General features: G+C 40.7%; 1 protein-coding gene and 1 pseudogene across 1 annotated transcript; both read left to right on the plus strand.

Moving 5' to 3' along the window:
- Positions 1–503: 503 nt before the first annotated feature.
- Positions 504–2,730, plus strand: LOC130188966 (zona pellucida sperm-binding protein 3-like; annotated as a pseudogene).
- Positions 2,731–3,765: 1,035 nt separating this feature from the next.
- Positions 3,766–14,034, plus strand: LOC130188534 (zona pellucida sperm-binding protein 3-like). Its single transcript, XM_056406930.1, has 13 exons — positions 3,766–3,778; positions 4,500–4,843; positions 4,914–5,029; positions 5,110–5,213; positions 5,274–5,448; positions 5,629–5,746; positions 5,827–5,909; positions 5,992–6,137; positions 6,222–6,380; positions 6,487–6,591; positions 8,370–8,460; positions 13,763–13,857; positions 13,922–14,034. The coding sequence occupies exons 1-13, from the start codon at positions 3,766–3,768 to the stop codon at positions 14,032–14,034; spliced, it is 1,662 nt and encodes a 553-aa protein (XP_056262905.1).
- The last annotated feature ends 350 nt before the right edge of the window (positions 14,035–14,384 follow it).

Raw genomic sequence — 14,384 nt, forward strand, 5'->3', positions numbered from 1 at the left:
AAGATGGGATACTTAAGCAATAAGATACGAGAGGCAGTGCTGTATTGCCAATAATGTCCTGTTCAAGTTTGTTGTTAAGCCCGAAGCTTAGTGATGGGAAAATCCAAATAACGAAATGATGAAGTTAATCGGGTTAATGTTTGAAATACATTTCTGTGTTTTTTAGAAATTTTCTTTATACAGTTTTTACTTAGTGTAACACGTATTTAAATGTCTAAAGAAAAAAAGGAATAAAGAGAATATGTCTGAACTGTTTTAACAGATTCAAATATGAAGGAATCCCCCTAAACTTTATCAGACTTTGGTATTGACTCTTTGAAGGTGTGAAACCAATTACAGGCTGATTAGTGGATGATTAGACTCAGGTGTGCAGGGCTGCTTTGATGAGGCTGATTGTCTGAATATAAAGTAAGACATGTTCACTACTCAGAGTATTGTGCTGCTTAGTGGGTCAGGCAGGAAGACAGTTTACAGTCTGAACCAGTTTGCTGTTCTTCAGTGCTATGAAGACCTCATGTTTTTCAGTTCTCCTCCTGGTTGGACTGTGTTTCAGGTCATATTCTGCTTTTCCTCCCAAAGGTTACACTCAACATGCTTCAATTCAAAGTCCTCAGTTCACAAGGAGCTCCCAACATACTCTGCAAACAAAGGATCCATCTGAGGAACAAGAGCAGGTGAATACTGTCCGAGTGACCTGCCATCCAGACTCATTGGAGATTATTATCCAAGCTGACATGTTTGAAGTTGGAGCTCCTGTCAATGGTGCTGAATTACGCCTTGGAGTGGAGCTCAATGACAACTGTAGAGCTACAATATTTTCAGGAGATGAGTACAGAATCCTTGTTAAACTCGTGGACTGCGGCACCAAACAAAAGGTAATGATTCATTTATTTCTATTAAATTATTTCAAACTATACTAGTTTTAAATGCAACTACTCTCCACAGATGACTGAAGACGCACTGGTCTACACAAACGTGCTCGTATACTCTCCTGTGGCCTCTCCAGATGGGGTGGTTCGAATGGATGAGGCTGTAATTCCAATTGAATGTCAATATGAAAGGTTTGTCTTTAAGACTCATCTCTTTAAAGCACTCTGAACTCAGTCTGACCTCTTTCTTAAATGTTTTTCTGTTTCTTAGGAAGTACAGTTTGTCCAGTTCTTCCCTCATGCCCACCTGGATCCCCTTCATGTCTAAACAAGCTGCAGAGGAAACTTTGGAGTTTGACTTGAGCATTATGACTAGTAGGGTTCCTCTTTTCTAATGTTTGGATTTATTTTCATCACTATATATATATGTTTTTATTTTTGTTCAGACGACTGGCGTCATCGAAGAGGCTCTAATGTGTTTTACCTCAGCGAGCCCATCGGCATCGAAGCCTCAGTCCGAGTTGGACATCACACGGGGCTCCAGTGTTTGTGAGCAGCTGTGGCGACACTTTCCCCAGATGTATCCTCTGAGCCGAGATACGTCTTTGTTGAAAATGGGTAAGCACTTGGAAGATTACTGCATGTGTGAAGCCTTTCATGGCTCCAGAGAACGCCGTGTGAAGGCGGATCAAGTGATGTCAGTCAGTTGGGACTGAAGACTACAAATTAGAAAATAAATGTTGGTATTTAAGGGACATTTAGCCGCTACTGGAAGAACGGACTAAATTCTCCCTTCTCTTCCCAGGTGCTTGGTTGACTCTGAGCTTCCAGGTTCTAGGTCACGCTTATTTTCCAGGACACAGGATGACAAGCTCCACTTGACCATTGATGCCTTTAAATTTCATAATGAGGACAGAGAAGAAGTGAGGCTCTACTTTACATGCATATACTTGATCACATTAGATTTTTCCTACATTTAATTTTTTCCTCTCACAGCTCTACATCACATGTCACCTGAATGCTGTTCCAGTAAATGATGCAGAGGCACCAAATAAGGCGTGCAGTCATATAAATGGAAGGTAAGAGATCAGCCTGACATGTGAATCAAAGTAAAATGCAGAGTAAATGAGGGTGCGTGTGAATATTTCATTGCTTTTCAGATGGAGGTCAGCTGATGGTAATGACTATTTATGTGGCTCTTGTCAAAGTCACGATAAGCCGAGCAGCCCTGGCAAGTTTGGTCCTCGTAGGTTTGAGAAGCCACAAGAACCTGAACTGTTTTGGAGTGGACAGAGAACCAATACAGGTTGGGTTCCTTATATCAACGTGCATGATTGGGGAAAATACAATGCAAGGCCTCACATGGTTTTGAACTTTTAATTCTTTAGTGTGGGAAAAGGCGGCACGAGTGGGTCCGATAATTGTCTTGCCAGCCAAGCAGACCAGTGGACCAGTACCTGTGGCGGAGCTTCCTCGTCTGAATAAATTCAGCAGACCTTCACTGTTTGGCAGCCAGTGAATTGGAATAAATGACAAAGTTGGTGAGTTGACGTTGCAGGATAAATTTTTCGGCCCATATGTTGAATGTTCAAGCCCATTATTTTTATTTAGGTTTTGCTCACAAAGCAAACTGTTCTCTATTCTAGCTGAGAAGACACTTCTTCTTGGTTTATAATCCACAACAAAGTGGTTGTTCAGATTTTAGATTCTAAATGGAATCGAGATTTTAAAATGTCATTTGCATGGCAATTCAAATTGACTCTATTTACAGGTGGGGATGGTGTGAAGGTCTCTGCCCTTCTAGAAAAGGAATCTCCCGAGGTGGACGTGGAATTAAAGGGAGAACCGCTGGATGAAAACCCCATGTCAACCCTCGACTGTCCAGCTTACTGTGGATGTGACTAATGTCAACTGCAACAGAAAATGCCTTTTCAGATTCAAATGACTAATCTATTTCTTTTAAATGTATAGTTTGCTGTTGATGCAGTTATCCTGCAATGCACAAATAAAAATGGACTATTTGCAACCAGTTTAATATTCTTTATATTTCTGAAGGTTTAAAGTTGTCGTATTGTTACAGTTTCCTCCTGGGCCAACAGGCAGTGATGTATACTAGCCACTATAATGTTTAAATTTGGGACTCTGTCTTCAGTCAAATCGACTATCAAATGTCACAATCTAAACTTCAGAAGGGTAACTGAGATTGAAATATTCTTCTGAGCTCTCTGGCGTTGACCTTTTCTCCATTTCCAAACTAAAATTCACTTTATTTTGTATAGCCCACCCAAAAATTATAAATTTTCCTCCGTTTTAAAATGTGTACTCTGACATCCCTATCCCAGAACCTCACTTCAGATCACGAAAAACTCCCAAATAAAAAATGGAAGAAACCTTCAGGAGAGCAAGAGGAGGATCCCTCTCCTGGATGGACGGGTGCAATAGATGCCATGTGTACAGAAGGACAGAGTTAAAATGCATTCAATGAACATGATGGTGTATGAATAGTTGGTAGGCATGAGCCATCAGGCAGATGGAGGTAGAGGAGTATTTTCTGTATATTTTGACTACTTGGACTTATTTCGGGACACTTGTTTCATCGCGGTTATATAATCTGCCACAGAATGGTTCAAATGCAGCATGCAGAGACTGCAAAATGAGTTGGTCATCTCAGCCTTTCTGGTCAAGCAGTACAATACGGATTTATCAGAAGCTGTGATGAGAAGAATGAACTCCGATAGGATCACCAGGTAATGCAACTAGTTACAGGGTCAGCAAAGTTGGTAGATGACCACTACGGCATGAGTTTGACGGTGAAAGCCAAATCAAGAATTTCATAAATACAAGGTCTTCATGAAAGTAATTATTGAAATACCCACTGAGCAGCTCGGTCGCAGTGATGGCAACGTTTGGTACATTCCTCACCACGGGGTGTACTACCTGAAGATACAAGTATTCTTAGATTTTTTTTGTGTGGCTACGTATCAGGAATTGGCCCTGAATGAAAATGGCAGATTACTCAAAAGACCTGATCTCACGACATTGGTGTCCTATTAAGATTCAGGTGGCACTTATGTTGGATATAGAGTTCATGTTCTATAAGGTGAAGGTCCAGGAGGAAGATGCAGATCTGATATGATTTCTGTGGAGGCCAGAGGGTGATTTGGATTGCCAATACTGTCCTGTTCAAGGGTGTTTTTAGGCCTGACGCATAGGGATGAGAGAATCTGAATAACAACAATATGAGGTTATTAAGGTTAATGTTTGAACTGCATTTCTGTATTTTAAAAAAATGTTCTGTATACAGATTTTAGTTAGTGTAATACATATTTCAATTTCCAAAGAAAAAGAAAAAAAGCAAATATTTGTGAAATAATAAATGTTTTAACAGATTCAAATATGGTTGAATCAACCTCAAATGAATCAGACCTTGGTCTACTCTAGAGTCTTAGAAGGTGTGAAACCAATTACAGGCTGATTAGTGGATGATTAGACTCAGGTGTGCAGGGCTGCTTTGATGAGGCTGATTGTCTGAATATAAAGTAAGACATGTTCACTACTCAGAGTATTGTGCTGCTTAGTGGGTCAGACAGGAAGACAGTTTACAGTCTGAACCAGTTTGCTGTTCTTCAGTGCTCCTCCTGGTTGGACTGTGTTTCAGGTCATATTCTGCGTGTCCTGGCCAACGTTACACTCAACATGCTCAACGTCCTCAGTTCACAAGGAGCTCCCAACACGCTCTGCAAGCAAAGGATCCATCTGAGGAACGAGAGCAGGTGAATACTGTCCGAGTGACCTGCCATCCAGACTCATTGGAGATTATTATCCAAGCTGACATGTTTGAAGTTGGAGCTCCTGTCAATGGTGATGAATTACGCCTTGGAGTGGAGCTCAATGACTACTGTAGAGCTACATCGTCTTCAGAAGATGAGTACAGAATCCTTGTTGGACTGGTGGACTGTGGAACCAAACAAAAGGTAATGTTGCTTTAATATGAATTAATTTATTTCACACTATACTCGTTTTAAATGCATTTGCTCTCCACAGATGACTGAAGACACACTGGTCTACACAAACGTGCTCGTATACTCTCCCGCGGCCTCTTCTGATGGGGTGGTTCGAATGGATGAGGCTGTAATTCCAATTGAGTGTCAATATGAAAGGTCCGTCTTTAGAAACTCCTCTTTTTAAAGCGCTTTTAGACACGGTCTTATTTATTTAAAATGCCTTTTCTTTTTCTTAGGAAGTACAGTTTATCCAGTTCTTCCCTCATGCCCACCTGGATCCCCTTCATGTCTAAACAAGCTGTAGAAGAAACTTTGGAGTTTGACTTGAGAATTATGACAAGTAGGTTTCTAATGTCTTGACTTTGAGATATATATATATATATGAATGTAATGTTTGCAGACGACTGGCTTCATCGAAGGGGCTCTAACGTGTTTTACCTCGGCGAGCCCATGGGCATCGAAGCCTCAGTCCGAGTTGGACATCACACGGGGCTCCGAGTGTTTGTGAGCAGCTGTGTGGCGACACTTTCCCCAGATGTATCCTCTGAGCCGAGATACGTCTTTGTTGAAAATGGGTAAGCGCTTGGAAGATTACTGCATGTGTGAAGCCTTTTATGGCTCCAGAGAGCGTTGTGTAAATGCTCATCAAGTGATGTCAGTTTGGTCTGAAGACTACAAATTAGAAAATGTTTTGTATTGAAGGGAAGATTAGCCGCTACTGGAGGAACAGACTAAATTCTCCCTTCTCTTCACAGGTGCTTGGTTGACTCTGAGCTTCCAGGTTCTAGGTCTCGCTTCTTATCCAGGACACAGGATGACAAGCTCCACTTGACCATTGATGCCTTTAAATTTCATAATGAGCACAGAGGAGAAGTGAGGCTCTACTTTAATGGGCTCGAGTCCTTATTATACATGTAGATTGTTTTCCCACATTTAATATGTTCCTCTCCCAGCTCTACATCACATGTCACCTGAATGCTGTAGTAGCAAATGATGCCGAGGCACCAAATAAGGCGTGCAGTCTTATAAATGGAAGGTAATTGAGATCCAGCCTGACATGTGAATCATGGAAAAATGCAGATTAAATGAGGTTGTGTGTGAATTTTTACATGTTTCAGATGGAGGTCAGCTGATAATGACGACTATCTATGTGGCTCTTGTCAAAGTCACAATAAGCCTACTACTTCTGGGAAGTTTGGTCCTCGTGGGTTTGAGAAGCCACAAGAACCTGAACTGTTTTGGAGTGGACAGAGAACTAATACAGGTTGGGTTCCTTATAGGAACTTGTATGATTGGGAAAATGCAATGTCATGCTTCACACATGGTCTTGGACTTTTTAATTCTTCAGTGTGGGAAAAGGCGGCACAAGTGGGTCCGGTGATTGTCTTGCCAGCCAAGCAGACCAGTGGGCCAGTACCTGTGGAAGAGCTTCCTCCTGGTCTGAATAAAATCAGCAGACCTTCGCTGTCTGGCAGCCAGTGGAGAAGTGGACTAAATGATACAATTGGTGAATTGATCTTTCCTTTTTTGGGGGGGTGGGTTGGCTAGATGTTGGAAATGCTGTTCAAAGACTTTGTGCTCTTCAAAGAAAGATCTTAAATCCTTTTTCCTAGATGACAAAGGACTCCTTGGTTCACAATCTACACCAGAAGAGGTGGTGGTTCAGGCTTCAAATTCTAAGCAGAATCCTGATGAAAATGGTGGAACAGATATAGAAGGTAAAATATCGAAAGATTATAACACTTACTGTTTTAAATAAATGGCATTTTCACTTAAAACCACCTCTACTTGCAGATGAAGATTTTGGGATCCTCTCTACACTCCTAGAAAAGGAGTCTCCCGAGGTGGACATGGACACAAAAGCAGGGCTGTGGACAAGACGGGCTGTGGGCCAGCGTGTCAACCCTGGACGATGTCATTACGTCAGTCAGCCCGTGTCAACCCTGGACGATGTCAGCCCAACTGTCCAGCTTACTGTGGATGTGACCGAAATGTCAAATGCAACACAAAATGCCCTTTCAGATACAAATGACTCCCAAATATAATAAACTATTGCTTTAAAATTGACTACTTGTGTGTTGTTGCTATAATTTTCCTGCAGTGCCCAAATAACCTTGTTAAAATGACCAGTGTGTAGACTTTAGTAGCACTGGCAAGAAGGTCATATTTGCAACCAACAATGCCTTACTTAAGGTTAAGTTGTTGTGGCCTGTTCGTGCCACTTGGCATGTAATCCTGTCTCAGGTGTTTGTGGTAATTAGCATTAGAGTGCACAAGTTATCCTGACACCTGTCTTCTCTCGCATTCCACCACATTTCTTGTGAGACAAATCTTGTTACTACTTCTTCAGCTAAATGGGTGTGGGACACAGAAATAGTTTTGCGGTGTGGTGTATCTAAACTGATCATCATATTCATGCTCAAAGGGCCTGATTGATTTTGATTAAGTTTCTAGAATGTTTTAGAACAAATTAATGAAATTATGTATCCTCCTCCAGGAATTACCGCCACCATCATTCTTGTGTTCTGTTGGTTGTGGCTGTAGCACTTCAATCAACCTCAAATCACCATCCACTTTCACAATCCATCGAACTGTACAAAATACATTTAGCGCAAAAGGTTGGCGTTGACATTACACGGTAAAAATAGACACAAAACATAAAGAACGTACCTCACTTTAACACTACAACACGAAACTTTAAATACTTGCGGTTAAACACTTACACTTCTTCAAAGAAACTACTTCTGACCATGTCTTTGAGATGGTTGCAACAAATCGTCCCAGAGCAACAGGACACAAAATGATCCCATTAATGCAAAAATAAAACAAACCAATATTCAACAAAACGAGTTCCTTGTACAAATAATAATATACAATAAACTTGTACAAATGACAAATAATATTTATAGCGGTTAAATTATGGTGAGAATGTAGCACAATAACTCCCTCAATAGCAGTATCTAACAAAATTAAAAATAACCATATATACTATTTTATATTTGTGATTGGGATGAAGTAAATATCAGAATATTTTGAAAAAATAGTTTGTGTTGAAATACACCACAGGGTTATTATTTTAACTGCATTCTGTATGTATTTTAATTATACCGTTTTTTAGTTAGTTTAACATATTTGTATTTCCAAAAGAAAAAGTAATGAACCATATAAAAAGTGTGAACAGTTTTCACACATTTCAAATGTGGTTGAATCATCCTCCTTCATCAGACCATAGTGTCCAAGGGTGTGAAACCAATTACAGGCTGATTAGTGGATGATTAGGCTCTGAGGTGTGCAGGGCTGCCCCGGTGGGCGAGATTGTCCTGAATATAAGTAAGACATGTTCACTACTCAGAGTGTTGAGCTGCTTAAGTGGGCAGGAGACAGTTTACAATGTGAGGCAGGTTGCTGTTCTTCAGTGCTATGAAGACCTCCCGTGTTTTTGGTTCTCCTCCTGGTTGGACTCTGTTTCAGGTCATATTCTGCTTTTCCTCCCAAGGTTACACTCATGCTTCAATTCAAGCGTCCTCAGTTCACAAGGGCTCCCAACACACTCTGAAAGCAAAGGATCCATCTGAGGAACAGAGCAGGTGAGCCTGTCACGAGTGACCTGCCATCAGAATTATTATCAAGCTGACATGTTTGAAGTTGAGCTCCTCAGTAGTGCTGAATGCAGCCTTGGAGTAGACTCAGCCATTTTGTAATGCTTTTGACGATTTACATCACTATTTATATACATTTCTAATTTTGGGAGTGATGACTGGTTTCATCGAGGTCGGCCTGTTTTACCTCATGAGCCTGCTGACATCAAGCTTCAGTCCGAGCTGGACATCAAGCACGTCCATGAAAGTGCTCAGAGCAGTCAGGGCCACACTTTCCCAGATGTATCCTCTGAGCCGAGATGTCTTTGTTGAAAATGGTGCTTGAAGATTACTGCATGTGTGGGGCCTTTATGGCTCCAGAGCCCCATGGTAGTCTATGTTGTCAACCTGAAGACTATTATTTAGAAAAGAAATACAGTATTTGAGGACATTTAGCCACTTCTGGAAGAACGGACTAAATTCTCCTCTCTACAGGTGCTTATTGACTTGAGCCCAGGTTCTAGGTGGTCTCACTTTATCCAGGATACGATGACAAGCCCACTGGACCATTGATGCCTTTAAATTTCATAATGAGGAGAGGGAAGAAGGAGGCTCTACTTAATGATCAAGTCATTATTATTATTGATGTAGATTGTGTTCCCATTTACTTTTTTCCTCACACAGCTCTACATCACATGTCACCTGAATGTTGCATTTAAATGATGCAGAGGCACCAAATAAGGCATGCAGTCTTGTAAATGAAGGTAAGGATTGCCCGATATGTGACTCGTAGAAAACAGAGTAAAACAGGGTGTGTATTATTTAATTGCTTTTCAGATGGAGGTCGGCTGATGGTACGACTATTTATGTGGCTCTTTGTCAAAGTCACGATAAGTTGAGCAGCCCTCTGGCAAGTTTGGTCCTCGGAGGTTTGAGAAGCCAGGAAGAACCTTAGAACCGTTTTGGAGTGACAGAGAACTAATAGGCTGGGTCTTTATAGAACGTGTGCGATGGGGAGAATGTACGTCATGCTTCACACATGGTTTTTGACTTGTAATTTTTAGTGTGGTGGTTAAAGTAGTGGGTCCCTATGATTGTCTTGCCACAAGCAGACCAGTGTACGTACCTGTGAAGGGAGCTTCCTTCTGGTCTGAATAAACCAGCAGACCTTCACTGTTTGGCAAAGGAACAATGACGTGTTGGTGAGTTAACTTTGTTTGGCCCATATGTTAAAAAAACAGATATTCTAAAAAAACTGGTTTCTATTTCCAGTCAGAGGAGACCGTTTGGTTCATAATCAACACAAATGGAGAACCGCTGGATGGGACCGATGTCAACCCTCGACTGGTGTTCAGAAGCTTATCGTGAATATGACCAACATGTCAACTGCAAACAAAATGCTCAGATACAAATGACTCCAAAGTATAATACGCTAAAACCATTGCTTTTTAACTGTATTCTTGTTTGTTGTTGAGGCATATTTGCCCTGTAATGCACAAAGAACTGACTGATTTAAATCTAGCTAAATACCCTTTTAGTTAAAAAGGTTGAACCCTCCGTTATGTTTGTTTCGTATACAGCCATGATGTTCCTGGGTCAATTTGACCCGTTAATATTGAATCACCCAAAAGTATATCGTGGAAACCAAAAAATCCTAATTATAGTTTAAACTCATCACTCATGACATTACAAACAAATCAGTTTTTAGTGGAATTTAGTTATTCACCCTCATAGACCAATCAGGAGAATTTGTCATTTTAATGAGAGAAAATGCATATTCAAACTTTTTGTGGCACATTGAAAAATCTTAAAACGTATCTGCTCATACAACATATTTCTCCAAATTGTATTTTTTAAGCTTATTTTAAAATGGTCAGTGTAGAGAAAAGAGGCTCAATACAAGTTGGGTTATAATGATCTGCTACTCAAAATCAAGCCAAATGAGTCAAAGGATTTGTATTGAAAGTAAACGTTAGTTATGTTTTACTTAGAATGGAAGATGCATATATTATAAAAGATGACTAAAGGCCGCACAGTCAACCTCTTGGTGCAGTTGTATTTATCTGCAGAGTGTACGTTATAGTACTTCTCAGCAACCTTTAGCGTTTGGCCTTCCCTTATAATGTGTGGACTTTTCCAAGAGGAAAACCAAGGTTCCCAATAAAATAGTATCTGTATTTCTCTCTCACAGGTGGGGTCGTTGGAGTGTGCGCCTGAGTTTGATGAATGGGGTGTGTCTCTCCCAGTCAATTAGAAGTACTATATTTATGAGGAGAGACACCCACAGAAATAAAACCTACATTAGTACAAGGTAAGGTCCACAAAGGTGTATTTAGGGAGAATGTTTGGTCTGAAAGTGTTTTTCTCATATGTGGTGATGGGGTATATCCGATAGAGATGGTTCTATAACAAACATAAGCTTTTGTTTTAAGTTTGAAACAAAAATAACTTATATGGGGCTTTGAACAGGGTTGTGTATTTTTTTTGGGGGGGGAGGGGTGTTTGTGTGTGAGTGTGTTGAAACCTGTGTGAGGGAGTCAGAAAGACTGTCCCACATTTACAAAGAAAGAAATAGTCTAACGACACTCTCTGACCACTTGTAGCGCCTCCACTTTCACCGCCAGTCGTCTGACCCTGAACATAATCTCATATATAAACCCGTAGGCTGTAAATACATGATATTTTTATTGTATTGTTTTTAACGTTGATTACACTAAATATGTAAGCAGAAAAGTTGTATACAGAAAAGTACTTAAAATATTTTTCCTAGATTTTCAAACTTTAAACTGGTCAATTTGACCCACAGTATAACAGGAGGGATGAAAGTATTAAAACCTTTGTATGTTCAAAATCAGTGGCAACAAAAAGGATCAGGCAATGTGTCAGAACTACAAGACTTGTTTTCCAGAGGAGGATTCCTATCTGACTATAAGAACAACAGTTGGACAGCCTTGCTTTCATCCCTAATATAGAAAGAGATGATGAAGTAAAGACCTGACTTAGACACAACAGTGACAACACACTTCCAAGGAACGTGCCTTGAGTTCAGTGGTGCACAGAGACTGATCACTTCAAGTTCCAGATAAATGTGTGACACTGTTACTAGAAGTGGGATCCTGTCCATTGTCAGTTCTATTTACTGCACCTCTTTTGGGCTTCTGGCGTTGCTTTCTATGATGCCAGCTAAGCCATCTCGGGAGGTCTGTGCAAAAGAAGCATGGCTGTGACACAGAGAAGGAAAATAGACTTGAGGTATTAGCAGGACTATATACCCAGATGCATCAAGCCAGAACGATTTAGGAACTCCCACAATGTGGCATACAGCTGCACCTTGTTGCTGATGCTGGTGAGGATGGTTAGACACTGCTCCTCCTATAATGTGTTCACCAACATGGAGTAGAACAACAGACACTGTTCTCTAATGGAAACCCAAGAGTGACACCACTGGAAAACATGTCACAAACCAAGACTGGAACTAATAGCAGGCTGTCAAAATGGAACTTCAGGGTTCCATTATGGAATCAGCTTTTGGACTGAAAAACCACGGTGCTTAGGCACCTTTTAAAATGAAAAACGCTATTTCAAAACCTTCAGACGTCATCAGAGTTACCACAATAGTGGAGCATTCTCAGCCTAAACAATATGCTATATGTCAACCTTCTGCAGTAAATCCCTGCTGACCAGGCTTCAAGGTTGAAAGCTGAGAAGTTCATCCAGAGCAAGAGAGACGTAGAGACAAGGTCCCCATTTTTGCTGAAACCAAAGTGAACGGCCAGAGCAACTGGATTAAGAGGGATCCAGGAAACAGAAGAAGACCCAGGAAATCAAGACATGTTACAGCTCAAAGGCTAGTCTAGGAACCAGTTAACAAGCTCATCACTTCTTACTCGGGGTATACTATTAAAAGAGGCAGTGGTTTGTCTAGACTGAAGGATACACGGATGCACCTAAAAAAACAAGAGAAAGGGAGTTCAAGATTCTATCTGTAACCTGATAATATCAGAGAAAAGGAAAGGCTTATTAAACAGCACATGAATGAATTAAAGTGAACATTGGAAACCAAGTCCACCATCCTGGAATATTTGGTTAAAGCAGAAATGGAGTTCATATGACGAAGTCAGCTCCAGAGTATGCAGAAGAAATCAATGCTGTGCAAGCAAACTCTCCTGTCAATAAAAAGACTCCACCCACAGAGGAGCCCATATTGCAAGATGGGATACTTAAGCAATAAGATACGAGAGGCAGTGCTGTATTGCCACATCGTCCTGTTCTTAAGTTCACAAGTCTGTTTATCGATGGAAAATCCAACAATGTAAAATGATGAAATGGTGTTAATGTTTGAAATACATTTGTGTTTTTTTTGAAATTTCGTTATACAGTTTTTACTTAGTGTAACACGTGACGAAATTCAAAGAAAAAGCAATAAAGAGAATATGTCTGAACTGTTTTAACAGATTCAAATATGGGAGGAACTTCAACTTTATCATCAGACTTCGGTATTGACTCTTTGAAGGTGTGAAACCAATTACAGGCTGACTAGTGGATGATTAGACTCAGGTGTGTGGCCGTTTTATGGAGGCTTTTTGATTGTCTGAACATAGCAAGACATGTCACTACTCAGAGTATTGTGCTGCTTAGTGGGTCAGGCAGAAGACAGTTTACAGTCTTGAACCAGTTTGCTGTTCTTCAGTGCTATGAAGACCCGTGGTTTTTGGTTCTCCTCCCGTTGGACTGGTGTTTGTACTATATTCTGCTTTTCCTCCCAAAGGTTACTCCGCATGTTTCATCCAAAGTCCCCAGTTCACAAGAGCTCCCAACACTTGCAAGCAAAGGATCCATCTGAGGAACCAGAGCAGGTGAATACTGTCCGAGTGACCTGCCATCCAGACTCATATTGGAGATTATTATTCAAGCTGACATGTTTGAAGTTGAGCTCCCACAATGGTGCTGAATTACTGCTTTGGAGTGGAGCTCAATGACAACTGTAGAGCTACAATATTTTCAGGAGATGAGTACAGAATTTGTTAAACTCGTGATCATGGGCACCAAACAAAAGGTAATGATCTATTTATTTCTATTAAATTATTTCAAACCACTAGTTTTAAATGTAACTACTTCCACAGATGACTGAAGACGACTGGTTCATAATACACAAACGTGTTTCGTGATAATTTCCTGTAGCCTCCAGTGGGGTGGTTGAATGGATGAGGCTGTAATTCCAATTGAATGTCAAGGAAAGGTTTGTCTTTAAGACTCATCTCTTTAAAGCACTCTGAACTCAGTCTGACCTTTAAATGTTTTTCTGTTTTAGGAAGCAGTTTGTCCAGTTCTTCCTCATGCCCACCTGGATCCTCATGTCTAAACAAGCTGTAGAGGAAACTAAGTTTGACTTGAGCATTATGACCAGTAGGGTTCCTCTTCTAACAAGTTTGACTTATTTCATCACTATATATGTTTTATTTTTGTTCAGGACGACCACAGCATCGAAGAGGCTCTAACGTAGTTCACCTGGAAGCGAGCCCATCGGGCATCGGGCCTCAGTCCGAGTTGGACATCACACGGGCCCGAAAGGTTTGTGAGTAGCTGTGTGATGACACTTTCCAGATGTATCCTCTGAGCCAGATACGCCTTTGTTGAAAAATGGGTAAGCACTTCTGAAGATTATCATGTGTGAAGTCTTTTATGACTCCAGAGAACGCCATGAACATGGATCAAGTGATGTCAGTCAGTTGGGTCTGAAGACTACAAATTAGAAAATAAAATGTTGGTATTTAAGGGATTAGCCGCTACTGAAGAACGGACTAAATTCTCCTCTCTTCACAGGTGCTTGGTTGACTCTGGAGCTTCCAGGTTCTAGGTCACGCTTATTTTCCAGGACACATGATGACAGCTCCACTTGACCATTGATGCCTTTAAATTTCATAATGAGACAG

Source organism: Pseudoliparis swirei, chromosome 23, assembly GCF_029220125.1.
Source record: "Pseudoliparis swirei isolate HS2019 ecotype Mariana Trench chromosome 23, NWPU_hadal_v1, whole genome shotgun sequence".
Lineage (NCBI taxonomy): Eukaryota > Metazoa > Chordata > Actinopteri > Perciformes > Liparidae > Pseudoliparis > Pseudoliparis swirei.